The following is a 24,039-nucleotide window of genomic DNA, read 5'->3' as shown; positions in this document are numbered from 1 at the left end:
ATAATAATAAATTTTCATGAAGGAAAAGCTCAAAGATAAGCAAAAGGGGGAATTTTATGTTGAGGGGAGTTTTATGCTTTTCTGCCAGGGAAAATACTTCGAAGTAAAATTCAGCAGGGGAGGGGAGAGAGAACCTTTTGGCAAGACTCGGCGAGGCGGAGGAGGGGAATAATTTATGATGTTAATAAATTCATAACATAAATTCACCTGTTGGGCCCCGCCCTAAACCAATGAAAACTTGGCTTTTTATTACGTCCATAAATCCGTCATATTGCTCCTATTCTCTATTGGCGCAGTGCGGCCCCTAAAATACCCCTCCAAAGGCCCCCGTTTTTCCTTGAAATATTTAATATCAGAATGGGGTTTTTATTTCTTTTTCAATTTTATCGCTTACCTCATTTTCCTTTTCGCCTGCTGACGTCATAACATCGGCGCGCGCAGACCGGTCATTTTTATCATTTCTTGTGGGCACCTTATCATTTCCTTTTTTTTTATTCGTTCGTCTAAAATACTTTGTTTCTTCAATGCCAATAATTCGTTCATCTTTTGTTCCCCGCTTCCATTTGAACGGTCTCTATCGTCGTTAGATGGCAGGTATGGATTCTACATTCTACCGTCATCTAACGATAATGCCCTAGCAGTTACAGTTCCCTCTATCAAACCTCTAAAAGAAGTTCAAATGTAGGCTGCTGAGGAAGCTTCGTTTGTAATAGGCAACCCAAGAAAGGCCAGAGAGAAGTTCAAAGAATAAGGATCAGGAAAGTATAAAAACCACGCAAAAAAGAAGAAAAAACCTCAAAGAAAAACAGAAGAAAGAGGTGCAAGAAAAGGGAGAGAAAAATTATACGTGGTAATAAAGTTGATGAATGAAGGTTTAAAGATAGCGAAAAGGAAAACCTTCCTTGCACCTTAATGTGCCTTCCTAAAGATTTCCCAGAGAAAATTTTGCCCGGAAATTGCGCCGCCATTTATCTTTTGCCAAAACTGAAGCAGATTTATGACGACCTTTTTCTCTTTTTCTTCTTCTTCTTCTTCTTCTTCTTCTTCTTCTTGTTTTTTTTCTTCTTTTTCTTCTTCTTCTTTTTTGTTTTCCGGGTTTTTCCTTTTCCTCTCCCTTTTGTTTCTCTGGATTTTCCCTTAAACATCTCTTCAAACTTAGGACCAGATATGCGAGTACAATGATAAAATGGTTTAGCTTCTCCTGATTCCTCTTCTTCTCCTTTCTTCTTGTCTTCTACTTCTTCGCCTTCCTCTACTCTTCTTCTTATTCCCCCTCTTTTTCTTCTCTTCTTCTTCTTCTCCTCCTCCTTCGTCTGCCTCTCTTTTTTTTTTTTTTTTTTTTTTTTTTTTTTTTTTTTTTTTTTTTTTTTTTTTCTTCTTCTTCTTTTTCCTTTTCCTCTCCCTTTTGTTTCTCTGGATTTTCCCTTAAACATCTCTTCAAACTTAGGACCAGATATGAGTACAATGATAAAATGGTTTGTCTTCTCCTGATTCCTCTTCTTCTCCTTTCTTCTTGTCTTCTACTTCTTCGCCTTCCTCTCCTCTTCTTCTTCTTCTTCTTCTTCTTCTTCTTCTTCTTCTTCTTCTTCCTCCTCTTTTTATTCTTTCTCTTCTTCTTCTCCTCATCTTTCTCCTCGGTCTGCCTCTATTCCGTGACTGGCTGTTGCGGGGCCCACTCAGCCTCGTGAGGAAAATGAGTAGCTATGACATATAAATGCGCATGGTGATCGGTGCCAGCATGGTAGGTATAAACATCAAAAATAATAATGAAAAGAGAAATCTCTAGGAAAATTCTGATCACGTCATTAGAAAAGTTATTCGAGAAAGCTTATATGAAATGGTAAGGCAAACCCTTGCAGGCCTCTGTTTCTAATATTTTACGTCAATATAATGGACCTTCGAGGGGGTAGTATAAACAATACATTTAAGTTATACCTCAAAATCAGCTTTTGAAAATGAGGCCTTTATTCCGACTAATACGAAGACATTATGTACTTTAAAGCTGCTACTTAAAACCAGTACCTATTTATACTTGGAATTAGAACTTATAACATTAACCTCCCCAATAAAAATTTGATAGGGGGACTGTAACCGCTAAGGTCTTAACCTGTTAAGCATATGTACTTGAATACTTGTCACAAATATCGTTCGCCAATTTTTACCTACAACTTGATAAATTTTATGACAACTTACACTCGAAGCACCAACATCCATCAGATCCAGGGTTAACCACTACACCGATGAGGTTGGTGGCCGGCCTCATAAAAACATACACTACGTCCCTGATTCTCTCTCAACATGAACATGATTTACATTATTTGTCATATTGCAGCAAGTTTACCGAAACAATAACAATATGATCCAGTGAACAGGGGTTTAGGGACTTTCAACTCTACCGAGAAGTCCAAACAAGGAATCTCCAGTATTTTATTTCCAAGACAGTCAGGTCCTTGACTATCAAGCGTGCCGGAAGGTAGGCGAATGAGTTCGAAGCTTCTTCCGGCCTATTAACACGAAACAGAGATTTAACATTAGATTCATATGATACCTAAAGTCTTCTGGTACTGAAACTGGTACATAGGTACTGAAAAAATTATTTCTGATGAACTTACAGCTTTCTAAAATTCAAAATCACAATTCACCAAGAAAAGGCAGATTACCAAGAAATGAAACTGTAAAAAAAACCTCTCGTATATTTTTTTCACAAACCACTCAATATATCTTTTGCTTCAAACAAAGGCAGCGCCTTTTCGCCCCCCGATAAGAAAGTGGAAAAATAATAATGAAAAGAGAAATCTCTAGGAAAATTCTGATCACGTCATTAGAAAAGTTATTCGAGAAAGCTTATATGAAATGGTAAACCCTTGCAGGCCTCTATTTCTAATATTTTACGTCAATATAATGGACCTTCGAGGGGGTAGTATAAACAATACATTTAAGTTATACCTCAAAATCAGCTTTTGAAAATGAGGCCTTTATTCCGACTAATACGAAGACATTATGTACTTTAAAGCTGCTACTTAAAACCAGTACCTATTTATACTTGGAATTAGAACTTATAACATTAACCTCCCCAATAAAAATTTGATAGGGGGACTGTAACCGCTAAGGTCTTATATTCCCAAAAGCGAAGAGAGAAGGAAGACAGGATAGGAGAAAGCCAGCCGTTCCGAAAACGAACATTATCCGTGTAGGATAAAATCCGCTCCGGGCGGGAATCGAACCCGCGGCCTAGCGCTTACAAGGCAGACGCACTACCAACTAAGCTAACTAGGCTGGCATTACTTTCTTTTTGAGGTTTGATAGATAACTGTATAACTGAAAAGGTGTTATAGTGCCAAAAGCTAAGAAGAAAGGAAGACAGGATAGGTAAAAGCCAGCAGTTTCGAGACGAACCTTATCCGCTCAAGATAAAATCTTCCCGGGGCGGGAATCGACCACGCGACCCAGTGGTCACAAGGCAGACGCGCTACAAACCAAGCTAACAAGGCTTCACTTTCTTAAAGATGGGCAAAAAAAGGCCAAAAATGAAGAAGAAAAGGTGTGCCTAGAAGACGATAAACAAGAAGGGCAAAAAGAAAAATTATGTATCAGAGGAGCACGGGCTTTCGACCAATGGGGAAAGTTCGGAAAAGGGAAAAAATATGAAGCAAAAAATGATAAGGAAAAATATAATTTGAGGGTTCGACCCGACAGGGTGGGGGCGAAAATTATGATATTGTACGTTGCGCAATACAACGTTTCGACGGGTATCTCCACCCTAAATGTATCCCATCGAGATATTAAATCATAACTTTTCCCCCCACCCTGTAACTCCGGGAGGTATTTTTTATATCATAACCGACCCTCCTACTGAGGTGGAAATTTTCCGAGGAGAAAATAATACAAAATGGCGTCGACTTATGGATATTTGGATATTTTCGTATCATAACTTTATATGATGTTGGAGATGGCGTGAGGATTGTGTGGAGGGGAAAGAAAAGAGGTGTTAAGATTTGTAAGAAGAGGAGAGCTACTTTGTGGGTATGTGAGGGACTTCAACAGAACTGAAAGATGGTGTTTCAAAGTTCTCCCATACCTAGTATAAATGATAGGTAATTTTGTTCAGGACAGTTTTACTGAACTCACCTGCCGTGATAGCAATGTGTTTCTATATCCAAGGTCAAAATCAGGATTATGTATTTAGAGGTGGTTAAAATATTCTCAACATATCTTACTGCCGCAAGCCGCAAAATGAAGCAAAAAATGCAGCTGCCAAGGTGCCAAGTGGAGGAAGTTTCTTTCAAATCTGAGCGCACGGTAGTGCACTAGGACAAGTTTCAGCAAGCAAGTAGTGTATCTTTACACGAATCCATTCACCCGGATTTTCCTATCCATAATTTTCGACGTTCCTCCCCAACATTTTGTGAGTTTCCGACATGGAAACGTGATATTTGGGGAGAAAACGATATCAAATGAATATCGACAGGATGAAAACACAAATCAGTTCAGCAAAATATAGACACCGATTTATTCTCCCGACACCACCAGTCACATGAGAAAACGAGATAGATATGTAAGGAAGATTCGGGAAAAGGAGAAATATTCGTTGTTATTATTCAAATTTATTACATCAAGTACCCATCACCGCACTACGCTTGAAATGTCCAGAAATCTTCACATTGTACAAACTGATGCGAATGAATAATAAATAAATACAGAAACGAAAAGGATACTTCAAAAACGCTTGTTTACAGAAAACATCATTTCCCTCTGTCCCCGTCCTTCGCTGAAGAGACAGAGAAAAGTGACAGGAGGGAAGGATGAGGAGGGAATGGAAAAAATGGATGAGGAGGGAATAGAAAATACGGAAGGGACTGGAAAAGGAGGATGAGAAGGTGGAGGAGGGAGGGTTGGAAAACATGGATGGGAAGAGACTGGAGAAAATGGATGGGGAGGGACAGAAAGAGGTGGATGAGGGGGAGTTGGAAAACATGGATGTGGAACGAAGAAGAAAATAATGGAGGTCAGGAGGGAGGGATAAAGAAGAGAATTGAGGAACGAAGGAAAAATAAAGGAATAGTGGATGAATAAGGAGAATAACACCAGGTGCGAATAAGGAATAAGGAATAGAGAGGAATTCATGAGGAACAAATGGAACAAGGAAGGAAGAGAATAAGAAGTAATGGAATAAGGAAGAAAGGTAAAGAAATGGGAAAAAGGAATAGTAAAGAAGAAGATGGAAGAGGCAAGAAGATGGAATAAAAAGAAGAGGAGAACTTTAAGGAGAAGGAAATTGAGATATTGGGAAAATTCTACAATGCTGCAGTGAGCACCAAAGTTGTGACATAATAACACAAAGAAACTGCATTTACATTTTTTTACAAATCCGAACTAGGAACTAGAAAGAACTTGGTATTTTGGCACATCCACTAATATCTCTAACCCATTGAAAATTAAACTCAGGAACATTCCCTTACATAAAAGGTATTTCACCCAGGTAAGTTTCATCCTTGTAGAAATATCAGCTTTCCATTCAAAAGGTATCAAAGGGTTAACAGACGATAAAAAGCTCAACTTATATCTGATGGCAGCTTTAGTTTTAGTTTGAGATTTTTTTTCACTATTGTTTGAGTTAGTAGGTTACTCATTAGTTCTATGCTAACAATTTACCTATTTATTTTAATATGACTTTTTCACGCCTACATAGAGCCCAAGCTTTCCTTAGTAACCCATTACTACCAAGAGTACCAAGGTATTTAATTTTGAAGAACTATATTAGGTTGATATTGGTGGTAATAATGATTTTGGCACCAATTTTTGACTTTTCTTATTTACCTATGATTTGGTTTAAATGTCCCTTTCTGTATGAACTCCCTCTCTGTTTCGCGGATTTCCTGGCAATCACGAAATAACAACATAAACGGAACAGAGTTATAAAGACAGGTAACCTAACCTTTCTTTAGCAAAGGAAAATCTTGGAAAATCCCTAGTTCCTAAGCTGTAACAGGGAGTTAAAAGCTCAACTTATATCTGATGGCAGCTTTAGTTTTAGTTTGAGATTTTTTTTCACTATTGTTTGAGTTAGTAGGTTACTCATTAGTACTTACACCGCAGTTATTTTCTATGCTAACAATTTACCTATTTAGCATTTTAATATGACTTTTTCACGCCTACAAGAAGCGTGGGCTTTTCCTTAGTAACCCATTACTACCAAGTGTACCAAGGTATTTAATTTTGAAGAACTATAGGTTGATATTGGTAGTAATAATGATTTTGGCACCAATTTTTACTTTTTTCATTTACCTATGATTTGGTTTAAGTGTCCCTTTCTGCACGAACTCCCTCTCTGTTTCGCGGATTTCCTGGCAATCACGAAATAACAACATAAACGGAACAAAGTTATAAAGACAGGTAACCTACCTATGTATCTTTAGCAATGGAAAATCTTGGAAAATCCCTAGTTCCTAAGCTGTAACAGGGAGTTAAAAAAAGGCACGGGAGCTACTCATTTATTCTGTATTATTTTCTGAGAAAATTATCTATTATTTACAATTTAATTTTCTTTTGTTTTCCTCGCATATGAAACCGTTCACCGTTGTAAATCACAGTTTAGGAGCGGACTTTCAACCGTTGCGTTGTGCTGCTTGCGTAACATATTGTTTCAGGGGATTTATTCGTTTGCTTCCCCCCCGTGAATAGAGTAAGTTTGGGAAATGGGTGGAGATGGGTTTTACTCAACATAACTTATTTTTGCCTTAACTATTGAAAAGTCGACTCCATGTACAAAAAGTTGGTGCAGAAATTAGGTCTATTTTTTGGAGCGAATTTTCTTCAAAATTGGTCTTGAAAGGACGAATGGTGCTTTCAGCCAATAATATTATGAGGACGAATGGTGCTTTCAGCCAATATTAATATGACAAGAGGATCTTTTCAGAAGCACCTAAATGACAGCTTTTTTTACCAGAGCTAGAGGAAACTGTTAGTCGGAGGTTCAAGGAAATCGCTTTCGACTGAGTCGCGAATTGATGGCGTTTTAGATTCAGATAATATTTCAGCCAATATTAATATGAGGACGAATGGTGCTTTCAGCCAATATTAATATGAGGACGAATGGTGCTTTCAGCCAATATTAATATGACAAGAGGATCTTTTCAGAAGCACCTAAATGACGGCTTTTTTTTACCCATCTGTTGATTTTCAGGTGATCTTTGGTCTGGGACAAATTATAGCAATATTGTAAACCATCAACCAACCTTTTACGCTTTTCGACGAACAGCAAGAGGTTGAAAAAATTGCACACAGCAAAAATCAAATACAAATCTATCTTTTTGATCCTAATTCGAAGTAATGAGACCGGATTTAGAACTAAAAGACAACTAAAGAAGGGAGTCTCTTTTCGAAGTTATAAAAATACACAAGTTCAAAGTTCAGAGGCTATCACGTCCCATGATGAGCGGGAGAGGGGGGGAAGGCTAATATTAATACTTATTTGTATAAACATAGCGCCCTTATTAAATACCCGGTGGAGGGGAAATAGGAGGGGGGCGGCACGTGACCAAATATGTTATTGTAGAACACGTGACTTACCCCCCACCCTGTGACAAGGGGGGGTCGGTACTTCCGTAATGCCCTGTAATCATAACATCTTCATTTTTCTGGAATAGGCAGCTAGGTATGTATTTTTCCTAGGGGGTTGATTTTTCCTTTAATGTCTGTTTTTATTGTGTGATCTATTTGACGCAATAATAGAATAGAAAAGTATTGTCTCTTATTGTTGTTGATCCTGCCAGGATGAGACTGAAAAGTCCCTTTACTCCCTTTATTATGACCGTGACAGTTGATCTATTTTATAGGAAAATACAAAGTCTAGGTGGTTGGTAGTGCGTCTGCCTTGTAAGCGCTAGGCCGCGGGTTCGATTCCCGCCCGAAAAAGTCCCTTTACTCCCTTTATTATGACCGTGACAGTTGATCTATTTTATAGGAAAATACAAAGTCTAGGTGGTTGGTAGTGCGTCTTCCTTGTAAGCGCTAGGCCGCGGGTTCGATTCCCGCCCGCGGCGGATTTTATCCTGATGGAATAAAGCTCGTCCTCGGAACGGCTGGCTTTCTCCTATCCTGTCTTCCTTCTATCTTCGATTTCGGGACGATAAGACCATAGCAGTTACAGTTCTCTCTGTCAAACCTCTTAAAAAAAAGTGAATATAAAATCTAGGCGCACGGTAGTGCGCCAGGCCAAGTTCCAGCCTAACGCACACAGTGTGTAATATTACACGAAACATTTCGACCCACTTTTGACCCCCCTGTATCTTTTGTTCCAGTAATACGTAGAACTTTGATTGAATATTAACTGAACAGCACAGAATAGGTAATAATAAAATCGAAATGATTCAAAATGAAATAACTTCACCACACGATGACAAAGTTCTATATATCTCCCCTAGAAATATGATACCCGCGACCTCAACCCTCTGAATCTATAATTTAATTAACACGACTATCAGTTACAAATATTGACAGTGTAAAAAATGATAATATTGCGCTCCCCCTACCACTTTCGTTTACCCTTTGATTTGTTCGGATTTACGGACAAATTTGATTGTCCCATACTTATAACTTGGATTTTTAACAGTCTTGGCCAGTCTAGGGTGGAGGGTAGCTCGTCTAACCTTGTAAGCGCTAGGTCAGGTCGCGGGTTCGATTCCCGCCCGATTCGGATTTTATCCTGAACGGACAAGTAAACAACAACAAAAACAAAACGAAGCTTTTTATTGTCAAATAAAACGTTCATGCTTTGCTGTCATTTATTTTTCACGCAATTCAAAATCTTTTATTATATTTTATGTGACTCAAATAAATGCACCGCCTTTAAATTTTGTTTCGTCTTCTTTATTTTCGACACAAATTCTTGGGAAAAATATTTCCAATATACATATCTACCTACACCCCTATGCATTCAGTGGTGTTTTTTAAGAGGGGCCGAAAAATTGGCTTGTCCTAAGTTACTACTTTGGAAGTTACCTTTTTTGGCATTACTTCAACGTAGGTACTTTTTTTTCACATCCATGCTTATCTAAGTACGGTAGTACGGTTAAGTTTTAGTCAAAATTTCTGCCCTGGCCGGGATTCGAACCCAGCACCTCCGGGTTGAGAATCACTGTTCATGACTGCTCGGTCACACAGGTGGCCACTACTTTGATAACCACGTCTGATTCTATGGTCATTCAGAGAAAGGGTTTGATGTAACTCACGAAGAACACCTCTCTACCGTCACTGGAAAAAGGACATATATTTTCTTCTCTTCTTTCATGGACAGGTGTCCATGGAATTCCCTTTTTCCCTTTATGTAAGATTCCCCCTATTGCGGATTCCATCGCCTTCGACACTGTTTAGATCAAATTTCTCTTTATTGTTTGTCTTTTTCTCCCTCTTCGTCTGAAATGCATATCAAAACCTATGTAAAAAGTGTTGCAAAACAAGAAGATTTCCCTTTTGAACCCTCCTAAAAATGAAATTCCCGATGCTCCTCCGAAATAATGAAGGAGGCAATCTGGCAATGTTGCACTGTCAAAATCTAGGAAACAGTTTTATGAAATCCAATATCATAAATTAAAATTACTAAATGGAAATTTGGCCCTAGCGTTTTACCATACCAAAGTCTTTTGCGATATCTTTTAGCATACCAAAGTCTTTTCACGATAACATATCAAATGTGGTAGGCGGTAGAAGTACAATCATGGAAATGGGCAAAATATAGGCACTGCTACTATTGCTTTGATCACCCGACGCGCGACGTGCGATGTCCTATTGTGAGAACTTTTCTCGTTAAAAATCTCATCCACAGTAACCACACCGAAACCCGTTCCAGAAACCTTCACCCCAAATTCGTCCCTGGTATCCTGAGGGAGCATCCCCCGTATTCCCTCCAGTCAGACTGCAGATACCTCATGCACAAGTTATTGTATGTCTCACATGAACGTATACGAGTTTTTTTTTTTTAAAAAAAAAGATGAGTGTTTCACCGCCGTTTTTATTTCGTAGCAATGAAACAACTGCTACATTAGATGATTAGACGCATGTGGTCTGTGTCGTAGCATGCTCATCCCGTAGTATGCCTCTCATCAGATGGGCGAGAAGAGGACACATACTTTCCGTCTGTGTCGTAGCATGCCCATCCCGTAGTATGCCTCTCATCAGATGGGCGAGAAGAGACACAATACTTCCCATTTACTAGGTGCTGGGTCAACACGAGAACACCAGAAAGTAACCCGTTGAAATATTTGCAATCGAAAAACGAGTACAAATTTTTTGTCGATGGTGGGATTCAAACCCGGGACCTTCTGCATGGCAAGCAAGCGCGTTACCACTGGACCAACCGAAAAGTATAAAAGCAAATCTCCCTCACTTCCTTTTACTGGTAGCTTTTATTCCTCAGGGATTGAAATGATATTGATTTGTCGTCCTCGTGACAGAATATATTTTATTTTGCCCTCTCTTCCTGCCTTCCTAGTTGTCTCTTCCTTTTGCTTCTAATATTTATTTCCTTTTGCATTATATCCCCCGTTCATATTTCTCTTTCCTGGCTTTCTCCTATCCTGTCTTCCTTCTCTCTTCGATTTCGGGACGATATGACCATAGCAGTTACAGTTCCCTCTGTCAAACCTCTTTTAAAAAAAATAAAAAAAAATCGCCCTCACTTCCTTTTACCCCGCCGCGCCGCCAAGTTTTTCTGATGCTAAAGTACACAAAGCCGTTTCTTCTCGAGGTCCTCAACTCTTCATAACTCCTCATGAATACACAATTGCGGCCCATTATACGCACGTATGCGCCCATATACTTCTTGTATACGTTGTCCGTACAAATATGACACACTTGAAGAAATTCGCTCTGTAAAGTTCTTCTGTGAGGGGTTTTACTAGGGGAACAGACGACAAAGGAATATTTCAACCCGAGGGTATTAAACTTGACGGACGACTAAGGAATTTTAACCTGTTAAGCATATGTACTTGAATACTTGTCACAAATATCGTTCGCCAATTTTTACCTACAACTTGATAAATTTTATGACAACTTGCACTCGAAGCACCAACTTCCATCACATCCAAAGTCCAGGGTTAACCACTACACCGATGAGGTTGGTGGCCGGCCTCATAAAAACATAAGCAGAAAAAGCGAAAAAAAAGAGCTGCTGCACACAATTTTTATATGCTTTAACAGGAGTTTTTATGGGGGATATTAAAAGCGTATTTCTTTTTTCACTTGATGTTTTTATGAAGAAAATAGAAGAATAGAAGAAAGCAGAGAGTGGGAGAAAATGGGAAATGTAGAGGGGGAAAAATGTAGAGAACAATAAAACCGTACAAGACGATGTGGAAAAGAGATTAATACGCGGGGACAAAAATTGAAGACTTTGAAAGACAACCTCTAGTTTCTCTTCCTTCGTCGAAGGCCCGAAGGCGAAGGAGAAATCGGGTTCTACGGAGACATCTTCCACCTCGGATTCAGCCAACAGGGATTTCCTTCGTCGAAGGCCCGAAGGCGAAGGAGAAATCGGGTTCTACGGAGACATCTTCCACCTCGGATTCAGCCAACAGGGAGGGGGGCTCCCATTCTTCAGCGTCAGAAGATACCCCAGAGGCGGCCGGGGACCCAGGGAAGGAATCCTGGTCCAACTGGACTTTGTTCCTAGATCCTTGAAGCTCCGAGAGGATCCTCTCCAGAGCGTTCTCCACACGCTCAGTTCTCGCATCCTGGGCTGCAAGGCGGGCATCAAGACTTTCCAGGCGGGACATGGTATCGCTGGCAGATGAGTCACGTCGCGAAGGAACACCGCTCGCCGACCCAGCTAGAAGACGGTCGGTAGATTTCCTTGACAGCAGAGACGATCTGATGCTGGAGGTTGCACACATGAATGACTCATGGCTCGCCGAGGAACCACGGATCTGTTTTGACAAACTGGACGGGGAGTATACCAGACCCCTACAAAATGCCCAAGACAGCATCTTGATTTTCATATCCTTGTAAGGGTGCTCCTTTAAACCTGTTGCCGCAGGGTCAAAGGCCCGTGCAATACCGTCAGCTGGAAGAGCAAATTGCAGCTTGTTGAGAACGGTGGAGTCCACGGAGAAATCAAGATCAATGCTGTTAATTAGGGTCCAATCTCTCCAACCCTGGGGGAGAGTGTTCCTTGCCAGGGCCTTCAGCCGATCCAAAATATCATCATTGGAAGGGAGGTCGTGGATAGCGCCCAGCGTCGTGAAGGTCGTGGGGGTAGCCATTGGAGCTGAAACGCAAGAGAGAAGGAGTTACCAGGAGGGAAGACTCTTTGGAGACACAATTTACAAGCGAAGGCTCAACTCTAAAAGAGAAGGCAGAAGGCTCATCAAGGGCTCAACCTATACTGTAGGACACAGGCATAGGGAGCAGAGGGCAACAACTGCACCCTGAGGAGTGCTGACGCCGGCGCTCGGAGGCTCAACTTCTGAAGAGAAGGCTTAACCTGGGAGTACTGGGAGGCCTGGCAGACGCACCCAAAAGTGAGCAACTGCTTGAAGGATATGAGGAAGGCTCAACCAAGGCTCAGCCAAGGACCAACCTGAACTGTAGGCACAGGCACAGGGAGTACAGGGAGGCCTGACAGACGCACCCAGGCTTGACAGACGCCTCCAGGAGAGAGAATCTGTAGGAAGAAGGCTCAACCAAGGCTCAGTCAAGGTTCACCTGAGCTGAAGGGCACAGGCACTTGGAGCACTGGGAGGCCTGACAGACGCACCCAGGAGAGAGAATTTGCATGAAGGGCAAGAAGAAGGCTCAACCAAGGCTCAGCCAAGGTTCACCTAAGCTGAAGGGCACAGGCACTTGGAGCACTGGGAGGCCTGACAGACGCACCCAGGAGAGAGAATTTGCAGGAGGCAAGAAGAAGGCTCAGCCAAGGTTCACCTGAGCTGAAGGGCACAGGCACTTGGAGCACTGGGAGGCCTGACAGACGCACCCAGGAGAGAGAATTTGCATGAAAGGCAAGAAGAAGGCTCAACCAAGGCTCAGCCAAGGTTCACCTGAGCTAAAGGGCACAGGTACTTGGAGCACTGGGAGGCCTGACAGGCGCACCCAGGAGAGAGAATTTGCAGGAGGCAAGAAGAAGGCTCAGCCAAGGTTCACCTGAGCTGAAGGGCACAGGCACTTGGAGCACTGGGAGGCCTGACAGACGCACCGTCACAGGAACAACTACTTTTCACTAAACTTTTTATTTATTTCCAAAACTTAAATCACCCTACTTGGTCAAAAGCTAAGAGAGTACTGATTAGTAGCTGGCTGCCGGTGGTAGAAACAGTCGTAGCCCCCTCTGAAAATCTGAGGAGGGAAAAATGTGGGATCTTCTGAGGGAAAAAGAGGGGAAAAATTGTTAGAATCACAACTATTTGGTCAAAAGCAGGGAAAGTAATCTCATCGGGTCAAGCTGTAGCACAGACCTAAAATAAGTACCTAGGTAATGGTAGTACTTAGGTACACTTTACTCCTTAATTAAGTTATTGAGAAATCTTCACTTCACTCCTTCAATAAGTAGAAAATCACAAGGCTGCAGTTCCACTAGATCTGATTTCCAGTGTTACAAGGTCATTCCAAGGTTACTACAAGGTCAAGAAGAACAAGCTGTCTATTTATGTCCAGGCAGGTTTACTGGATTAAATCGTACCTATGGGTAATTCATGAATAATTAACATAGGTAGGCATATATTCTTGGCAATATGGCCTACATGCCTACATTGTATAGTCTGATTTATGACAGAAGTCAGAAAGAAAATCCGCTGCTTTTGACAGACGCCCCAGGAGAGAGATCTTGCTTGAATTGAAGGCCGGGGGAAGGTTCGGCCAAGGCTGATATCCTGTCTTCCTTCTCTCTTCGATTTTCGGGACGATAAGACCATAGCAGTTACAGTTCCCTCTGTCAAAACCTCAAAAAAAAAAAAAAAGCCAGCGGTGATAGCACGTTAAATCGATTACTTCCCCATGGATCAATGAAGTTAAACAACGCTGAGCGTAATTAGTAGATACCGTCTTTTCAATCGCGTGTTGGCTTTTCCCGGCACCACTCAGGCTGAGTGAGGTTAATGTAGGCGGGTAACGTCACTAATAACTTTAATTGGTAGTTAGGTATAAGGTATAAAATGACTTTAAAGCGGGTTGAACTATAAGACATTGAAAAAAAAAAATCATCTCAAGAATCTTCGAGATATTATCAAGGTTAGATTTAGGTGAAACTTGTATGAAATTTATTTCGATCTTCTCTGAAGTTTTATATCTATGTAAAATTGTAGATTATGTAGATACGAGTATAGTACCTAATACCTAATATATACCTTACCCACCCAAGTGACAAGGTAGTTTGGTGAAACTTTTTTGTAGGTGAAACTTGTATGAAATTTATTTCGATCTTCTCTGAAGTTTTATATCTATGTAAAATTGTAGATTATGTAGATACGAGTATAGTAATATCTACCTATATACCTTACCCACCCAAGTGACAAGCTGACAAGGTAGTTTGGTGAAACTTTTTTGGTGAAGAGAAAAAGGTCAGTGTTATTCAACCAACATCATCTCTGCTTCGTGATTGCTCTTCTGGTATACAATACATATAAATAGGCACTTAAATACATAAATAATATTAGGCAGGAGATAGGCATTTAAATAGACAGTAAGTAATTAAACCTCTTTTATCGTGTTTCACAGTTTGCAAATAGTTTTTCCATTTCCATGTTGTATTATTTATAGGTGACAAAATCACGCATACTCTAAGCCCAGACAGCACCTAGTACTGAAACATGAGATGATGCGAGTACTTAAACCGCGCATAACTATTCTAACACTAACCCTCTGAAATCTGAACAAATCGTTTGAAATCTAATCTGTTAAAATCTAAAAGTTTGAAATCTAATCTGAAACAAAAACCGATCCATGATTATTTTAACCCGAAGTGTAACTAAAAATCCATGTGTTACGTTAACCCTTTTAAATCTACAAAAACGTCCATAGACGATCTAACACTAACTGCATAAACATCCATGTTTAACCCTTGGAAACCTAAAATCCCCATAAACGGTATTCCGTGTCTGTGCTCTTTCGAAACCCATGTTTGATTCAACCCTTTCACACCAGAGACCGTCACAGTCACCAGAGATCGTCACGCCACCGTTTTCTCTTTCGAAATGGAACTGACCCGCGCTCTACCGTCACTTCTCCTGTTGTTTCCGTGCTTGGTGTCCGCTCAGTTCTGGTCCTGGACAACCAACGCCCCCCGTGGAAGCACTACGTTGCGCAGTATTCGGAACACCAGCCCGTACAAGGGTTACAGTGGATATGTGTTTAGTAAGGAGAGTCTGAGAGTGGCATATTACTATGACCAGACGATTGTTATTGTGGAGGTTGGACCGAAGAGGAAGCTGCTCAACTGCGAGATCATCGAAGTCTAGTGAGTATGAATTTCGTTTTTAAGTTTCTTTTTTACGGGTTTAACGTATTAGTATAACTGCTAAGCATCAATTGTCAACCCAAAAGCAATCACCCTAGGGCTGATTGCGAGGCTGACGAAAAATGCCGACCCTGTCTGAACAGGGGAAAAGGCGAAGAAGACTAAAGATTCACTGTATGCTTTTCTTTGACGTCATCCATTTGATTTACTTACACAGGCCAGTAATGCCAGTATTTCTTAAACTCTGGATTAACTGAAAACTATCTGTGGTAAGATCGACCATAAGTGGTTATGGACTTATACTTTCCATTCGGCAACAAGTTACCCGCCTCCTCACATTAAATTCACCCAGCCTCAGTGGGGGCGGGAAAGCTCTATAGGAAGGCAAAATGACCCACTCAGTCTGGGTGAGCAGGCGGGTAGCCTGTCGCCAAACGGAGGGTAAAATCTCAAAGTGACATTAAACCCATTAAAGTAAATCTAATGCTAGGTCACATCTCAAGACCAAAACGTTCCAATGAAGGGTTTTCAAACTCTTCAAACGTGTCAAAGTCAGCGTTGCACAACGCAACGGTTCACAACGTTTTGCAGTTTGGTCAGCGGAACACACATCACCGCTATGTGCGAGTTGGACAGGCCATCATGTCGCATACTTATTAAAACTTACAGGTACTTATTTACTGTTGATATTGATATATCATATAACAGGGCCACATTTATGGGGGGCCCCTTCCCTCGAGCTCAACTTTTCTCCTTTACTGTACGTCAGACTCTGAAAAATTAGGTTCAAGGGGGCCCGGACACCCCCCGGCAAAATTCTGGATACGGCCCTGATAGGTACCTATATCTGCAGGCCCGTGTATAGGATTTCGCCGATGTTACGTTATTACAACGTTTAGGGAGGATTGCAACGTTTAGGGACAAAATCAAGCCCGAGTTCGTACTTAGGGCCTACAGATCTTATAATATAAGATTCATTACTACAGATTCTGGAGTAAGTAGATATAAGAAGACCTATCAGATCTTGAGATCCGGATGTTGCATTTTTATGGCAACCAAGATGGGATGAGTATTGAGTATATCTATAGGTACACATACGGAGGGAATTGTAATAAAATTACTGAGGTCTTACCTTTCCGAGCACGAAACTTTTCTGTTTAAGATAAATTTCGCCCCGGGCGGGAATCAAACCCGGGATCTAGCGGTACATAGGCACCCAAGTACCTATATATACATACATACTTAAGGCACCATACCTTCTATATACATACAGTCCATACAGATTCCAGTAGGAAGATGCCAAGATGACATATATATTGCCATATTTTCTATAGCTACCCAAGTACCTATATTATGTATACATACATATACTTAAGGCACCATACCTTTTGTATACATACAGTCCATACAGATTCCAGTAGGAAGATGCCAAGATGACATATATGTATATATTGCCATATTTGCTATGCCAAAAATCTAATCATTTTTCTTCTCCGCGATTGTCAGATCGTGTTGAGTTGTTTTTGACAACCGGAAATGAGAAAAACATCACACTAATTCCCCATCAATTCTCATCCTTGCATCATCAAATACATCGAATGGTACATGGGACAACAATACATACTTACAATGGGTGTACCTAGTGGTGGTCAGGGCTGTGATTAGGGGCGGGCGAGGGGCGGCCCAAAGCAATTACCCTAGTTAGGGCTGATTGAGAGGCTGACCAAAAACGCCGACCCCGTCTGTACACGCACTGAGAAAAAAAATGGTGACAAGTTTAGTGTTTAAGAACTCTATTATTGGGTTACTTCCCCTGATTTAGGCTGTTGGAATGCTATATTATAGTGTTGAGCTTCCAGATAAAGAGTTCAATATAAGGGTGCCGGAACCCAGTCACCGGATTAGGCTGGCGGCTGGCGGCACCCTAGTTTTTTTCTCAGTGTGGGAAAAGGCGAAGAAAAGAAGACTGTGTAGGTTAGACTCCGAAAATTTGGAGCTCCACTCCCACTGTTACATCACTGTTTGGACCCTCGTTCTCGGTTTAAGTTCTTCTGGTGTAGATAATAGATACACCTACCTGTACCTCAATTCCTCGCCAATTCATCCAATGTCAGACATCTATCACATTCAACACAGAATTTGCTGGAGATTCCCACATGATTAAATTGATGTTGTTATCTAGGTGCCTAATCTAAAATTAAATGATGCAGAAGTAGGTATAGGTACTTACTTCAATGACGTAGGTACCTACATTAATAGTAGGTACCTAGTACCTACATACATAATAACTACACTGAATTAATAATGATTGTTTGGTGTAGGTACCTTCCTACTTCTCTCCTTCCTCTTCTCTTACACAAAAACTAATTTGCTGATTTGGAATAATGTATACCTATGTATTTTCCTCTAATGACGAATGACGATGTGAAATTGTTGATTTATCCCACGTAGTTATGCTGAATTAATAATGATTGTTTGGTGTAGGTACCTTCCTACTTCTCTCCTTCCTCTTCTCTTACACAAAAACTAATTTGCTGATTTGGATTAAGGTATATCTATGTATTTTCCTCTAATGACGATGTGAAATTTGTTGATTTATCCCACGTAGTTACCTCTCTTTTTGGCATGGCCCATAAACCAGCGTTCTTATGGTTGGCATCTCAATCTTCATATGTATATGTATACGTACTAAAAGGCCAGCCTCTCACCAAGGCTCAGCCAAGGTTCACCTGAGCTAAAGGGCACAGGCACTTGGAGCACTGGGAGGCCTGACAGACGCACCCAGGAGAGAGAATTTGCAGGAGGCAGGAAGAAGAAGGCTCAACCAAGGCTCAGCCAAGGTTCACCTGAGCTGAAGGGCACAGGCACTTGGAGCACTGGGAGGCCTGACAGACGCTAAATTCCATGCCTCGGCTGGGATCGAACCCACGCCCTCCTGTTTACCAGGCGAGCGTCTTGACCACTACGCTACCGAGGCAGGTAGACCTGATCAGGGTGCCTGTCAGGTCTACCTGATACCTGATGAACACACTCACTATCAAGTACACTTGTCAGGTACCTACGGCTGAAAAGGTCCGCCGGTCAGGTCTACCTGATACCTGATGAACACACACAACAACAGGTAGACCTGACTGGCGGAGCTAATCAGGTGTACCTGATAGTGAGTGGCTGGTCTTATAGGACTTAGGTCCCCCCACTCCAGAGCCTCAACCAACATCAAGTTCCGTTGGGACGTTTTCTCTCCACCACCCGGTATACTTACATATGTCATTCACATGAATGACCAACAATGTCATATCTGATGTCTATGTGTGAATACTTATCACCTGTGTCTATGTGTATACCGTATACATAGGTATGTATCTGCCAATCTGCCTACTTGCCACTATGTGCTTGAAGCTATACGTGATAGTAGAGGTTTGCCAAAAATACCTATACATAGGTGCAGGGTGAAAAATCCTCATTCAGTGTTGATCATTTTTCACAAAAAATTCACCAAAATTTCAGTTTACCTAGTTAGGAATTTTAGCTCAACTACTTACACAAAAAGACCACACCGCCAGCCTAGTTAGCTTGGAAGGTAGTGCGTCTGCCTTGTAAGCGCTAGGTCGCGGGTTCCATTCCCGACCGGGGCGGATTTTATCCTTAACGGATAATGTTCGTTCTCGGAACGGCTGGCTTTCCTCCTATCCTGTCTTCCTTCTCTTTGATTTCGGGACGATAAGACCTAGGCCAGTTGCAGTTCCCTCTATCAAACCTCTTCCAAAAAAAGCCCACTCTCCGAGGCTTAGGTGTAGGGGCAAACAGCCCTAAAACTCGGGTCAAGCTCATACGAATCTTCTTATCACAGAACACAGACTTCACTTCAGGATAATGTTCGTTCTCGGAACGGCTGGCTTTCCTCCTATCCTGTCTTCCTTCTCTTTGATTTCGGGACGATAAGACCTAGGCCAGTTACAGTTCCCTCTATCAAACCTCTTCCAGAAAAAAGCCCACTCTCCGAGGCTTAGGTGTAGGGGCAGACAGCCCTAAAACTCGGGTCAAGCTCATACGAATCTTCTTCAGAACACAGACTTCACTTCGCACAGAATTTGCTGGAGATTCCCACATGATTAAATTGATGTTGTTATCTAGGTGCCTAATCTAAAATTAAATGATGCAGAAGTAGGTAGGTACTTACTTCAATGACCACAGAATTTGCTGGAGATTCCCACATGATTAAATTGATGTTGTTATCTAGGTGCCTAATCTAAAATTAAATGATGCAGAAGTAGGTATAGGTACTTACTTCAATGACGTAGGTACCTACATTAATAGTAGGTACCTAGTACCTACATACATAATAACTACACTGAATTAATAATGATTGTTTGGTGTAGGTACCTTCCTACTTCTCTCCTCCCTCTTCTCTTACACAAAAACTAATTTGCTGATTTGGATTAAGGTATACCTATGTATTTTCCTCTAATGACGAATGACGATGTGAAATTTGTTGATTTATCCCACGTAGTTATTTATACCTACCTCTCTTTTTGGCATGGCCCATAAACCAGCGTTCTTATGGTTGGCATCTCAATCTACATATGTATACGTACTAAAAGGCCAGCCTCTCACTACTGTTTTGCAAGGAGATTCACAAGAACCTGATGCTATAGACAGAGACAGTGTCTTCACTGTTATCATAATCATCTGTAGATGTAACACAGTGACGTAATGATAAACAAGAGATAAATTGTGCCCCACGAATTAGGACCGTATTTAAGGGCCGAGGGTCCGGTACATCCTCCCAAGAGCTTAATTTTTAGCCCGTCCTTCTTTTATTTATTATTACGATAGTAATAAAAAAAAGATATAGTGGACGGGCTATTGTACCTATTCGCTTCGGTGTCGTCTATCTGTCTGTCAGTCTGTCCCCATAGAAGGACTTATCCAAACCTGGTCGACCTATATATCAAATTAAAGGTCTTTTTATCAGTAACACGAAAGTGGTGGTGCAAATTTTGTCCAGAAAACCATAAAGCCAAAAAACCAAAAAAAAATGGTTTTTTGGTGAATTATTTTTCACATTTTCTCACACAAATGAGCAAGCAGATTTCCCGAGAACCCTATAATTAGATAGGGAGTGGTGGGTTTTTACAGTGGATTCCAAGCAATACTAATGATCTTAACAAAAAAAACTAATTCCTAATAATGTTAACTAAAAACCCACTACATATCTAAGTAAGTATAGATGCGAGGGACCAAAAATTACCCACCCATACCTTATGTGTTTTATATTTAAGTATTACTTACCTAACTGTAGCTAAATAACTACCTACCTATCATATCTACAGATAGGTAGGTACCTATCACCTATCGTACCTATGTACATATCGTACCTATGTGATTTCGCGATTATGTTCGCGGATTTGGCGATTATGTTCGCGGATTTCGCGATTATGTTCCCGGATTTCGCGATTATGTTCGCGGATTTCGCGATAATGTTCGCGGATTTGGCGATTATGTTCGCGGAGTTGGCAATTATGTTCGCGGATTTTGCGATTATGTTCGCAGATTTCGCGATTATGTTCGCGGATTTCGCGATAATGTTCGCGGATTTGGCGATTATGTTCGCGGAGTTGGCAATTATGTTCGCGGATTCGCGTCCCGAATCGACATTTTGGATATTTGGCAAGCCTACCTATAATGTCAGGAAAATATCAAATTCGGAGGAAGAAAAAAGAATGTTTTCGGACATGCAAGGTTAAATGTAATAGGTTGGCCACCTATCAAAACCAGTAGACCTCTTACAAGAGTGAAAATATCCAACCATTCCTATAAAGTTTTAAAGGTTATATGTTAGTGTCATAGGCCAGGTCAAGAGGTCACTTGGGTTAAAACTAATAGGCCATCTGCTGGTATCCTAAAAGTACTTGAGGTCCTAATCGCCACATAAACCACATTTGATCTGTAGCTTGTTTGTTACGCCCACCAATCCTACAATGTATAGTATTAATGGTAGTAAAAAGGTACATTGGTTACAATATACATAGGTGGCAGGTATAATAGAAAGCTACTACAAGTTTCTTTCAAGTGTTATTTCTTTACACTTTGAAGTCAAAACAACCTGAGAAGCAAAGAAAACTAGAGGTGTTTACATTTTTCTCTCGCCTGCTTTTTTTTTTTTAAAAAAGCCCACTCTCCGAGGCTTAGGTGTAGGGGCAAACAGCCCTAAAACTCGGGTCAAGCTCATACGAATCTTCTTATCACAGAACACAGACTTCACTTCACTCCTTCAATAAGTAGAAAATCACAAGGCTGCAGTTCCACTAGATCTGATTTCCAGTGTTACAAGGTCATTCCAAGGTTACTACAAGGTCAAGAAGAACAAGCTGTCTATTTATGTCCAGGCAGGTTTACTGGATTAAATCGTACCTATGGGTAATTCATGAATAATCAACATAGGTATATATTCTTGGCAATATGGCCTACATGCCTACATTGTATAGTCTGATTTATGACAGAAGTCAGAAAGAAAATCCGCTGCTTACTATACCTGCCTTTCTTTGACCAGCTTAGCTTGGAAGGTAATAAAACGTATCTTAACCTGCCTCGGTGGCGTAGTGGTCGAGACGCTCGTCTGGTTAACAGGAGGGCGTGGGCTCGATCCCAGCCGAGGCATGGACTTTCATCCTCATTTATTTGAGAAGTTGACCATATAATAATAGAGCTCTAAAGGTTAGATGGTAGAAAACGCCTCCGGAAGAAAAGAGATCTGACGCTAACTCTCATGCACAAGGCCATTCGATGGTTGAGGTGTTCTAGAACATTTCAAGTTTTTGGTCTCAAAAATCTCAAAATGTGACTTCTTTCAAGTATTGAAGTATAGGTAGTGAGAAGGCACCTAGCTAGCTATTACACTTGTACTTGTACATCATGTTAACTCACCTTCATCTTACCTACCATCTCTTTATCATAAACCTATAATAAGTAAGTAATAATTACTTTTTAATAAATATTATTGTAAGCCTACAATAATTTTATTTTATTCATTGTAGGTAGGTATATGTAGGATACCATCTCTTTATTATATCTAAACCTATAAGAGGTAAGTAATTATTGTACCTAAGCCTACAAACCTACAATAATTATTCATTGAAGGTGCATTGTAGTATATTAGTACATTATATCGCTAGAAGACACTGAATACTGCGTACCGTAATAATGTACCTATGTACCTACCTACCTGTTAGCAGAACCTAAGGATGAATTAATTAGTAGTTACCTAATTATAAAATTATTTATAGCATATCTATTTGTAAGCAGTAAAATTTTCCCATCCAAGATGGAATGTGTTTCAAATTGCAGTACATTAGATATGTACCTAAGGCCCGTATTAATAAACCAAACTTTAGTGAATACTACAGAGAGGGTAGATACTAAACGGGTTTTTTTAGTTCGCGGATTTGGTGATTTTGTTCGCGGATTTCGCGATTATGTTCGCGGGTTTCGCGATTATGTTCGCGGATTTCGCGGTTATGCGGATTTCGCGATTATGTTCGCGGATTTCGCGATTATGTTCGCGGATTTGGCGATTTTGTTCGCGGATTTGGCGATTATAGTCGCGGATGGCGATTTTGTTCGCGGATTTTGCGATTATGTTCGCGGATTTGGCAATTATGTTCGCGGATTCGCGTCCCGAATCGACGCGATTATGTTCGCGGATTTGGCAATTATGTTCGCGGATTCGCGTCCCGAATCGACATTTTGGATATTTGGCAAGCCTAGGTATAAGGTATAATCAACAAAATTTCCCATGTGTTATAATTATAATTATTATGTACTAGCCGAAACCCGTCGCTTCGCTCCGGTTTTCTGCTAGTAAGTCCTTAAAGGCATGGCCGTTCATGTCACTCATCTATTTAGTGGTCTTGCTCGGCGTAGCTTAACAAAAACGAACCGGAAAATAGCCTATAACCTTCACGGGAGTTCAAGCACTAAGTTGACAAAGTTTCATAGAAATCGGATGAGCGGTTTGGCCGAGTTAGGTCTGTAAAGATTAGGTCTATTAGGTGCCAGAAGAATGCTTTCTAGTGATGAAATTGAAATCACGTACCTACGTATACAACTATACATACTTTACAACTTTACATTGTGCACTTTGGTGCTACGCCACTTCCAACTAGTTTTCATTGAACAGTGAACACAATAACTATTAGATCTCTATCAATTCTATAGCATTTCTAGCACAATCATGTACCTACGTTTAATAAAGTTTGCTCATCCGCGACCTCTAAAAAGTAGCGAGGTAAGTAGGTACCTAATATCTACTTACTAAAGTACATAGGTAGGTAAAATCAAATCAATTAAATCAAATCACGAATCTTTGTGGTAAGGCAGAGAGCTTTTTCACAACTTTGTGGGTATCACAGTATTACAAGTCTTTCATTTACTCAATCAGCATATTTATTATTGCTCGTCTCTTCAACTTGTAATGCCGCCACTGGTTGCTACTTGATTAAAGTAGTCCTCACGAACAATAGTAATAAAAAGGTATAAGGGACGGACTATTGTATTCGCTTCGGTGTCTGTCACTCGGTCGGTCGGTCGGTCGT

At 40.8% G+C, this 24,039-nt stretch overlaps 1 protein-coding gene and 1 long non-coding RNA gene across 3 annotated transcripts in view; both read left to right on the top strand.

Moving 5' to 3' along the window:
- The first annotated feature begins 12,770 nt into the window (after positions 1–12,770).
- Positions 12,771–12,999, top strand: LOC113467630. Its single transcript, XR_003391636.1, has 2 exons — positions 12,771–12,809; positions 12,913–12,999. It is a non-coding gene; the product is annotated as an uncharacterized LOC113467630 (long non-coding RNA).
- Positions 13,000–14,739: 1,740 nt separating this feature from the next.
- Positions 14,740–24,039, top strand: part of LOC103509603 — a 19,240-nt gene continuing 9,940 nt past the window's right edge. For both annotated transcript variants that reach the window (XM_026823904.1, XM_008474225.3), the window contains exon 1: positions 14,740–15,445. In XM_026823904.1, the coding sequence (XP_026679705.1) occupies positions 15,183–15,445 (263 nt within the window). In that variant the 5' untranslated portion in view covers positions 14,740–15,182. The remainder of the gene's footprint in view (positions 15,446–24,039) is intronic.

Source organism: Diaphorina citri, unplaced genomic scaffold, assembly GCF_000475195.1.
Source record: "Diaphorina citri unplaced genomic scaffold, Diaci psyllid genome assembly version 1.1 scaffold513, whole genome shotgun sequence".
NCBI lineage: Eukaryota > Metazoa > Arthropoda > Insecta > Hemiptera > Psyllidae > Diaphorina > Diaphorina citri.
This window is presented reverse-complemented; position numbering and strand designations above follow the sequence as displayed.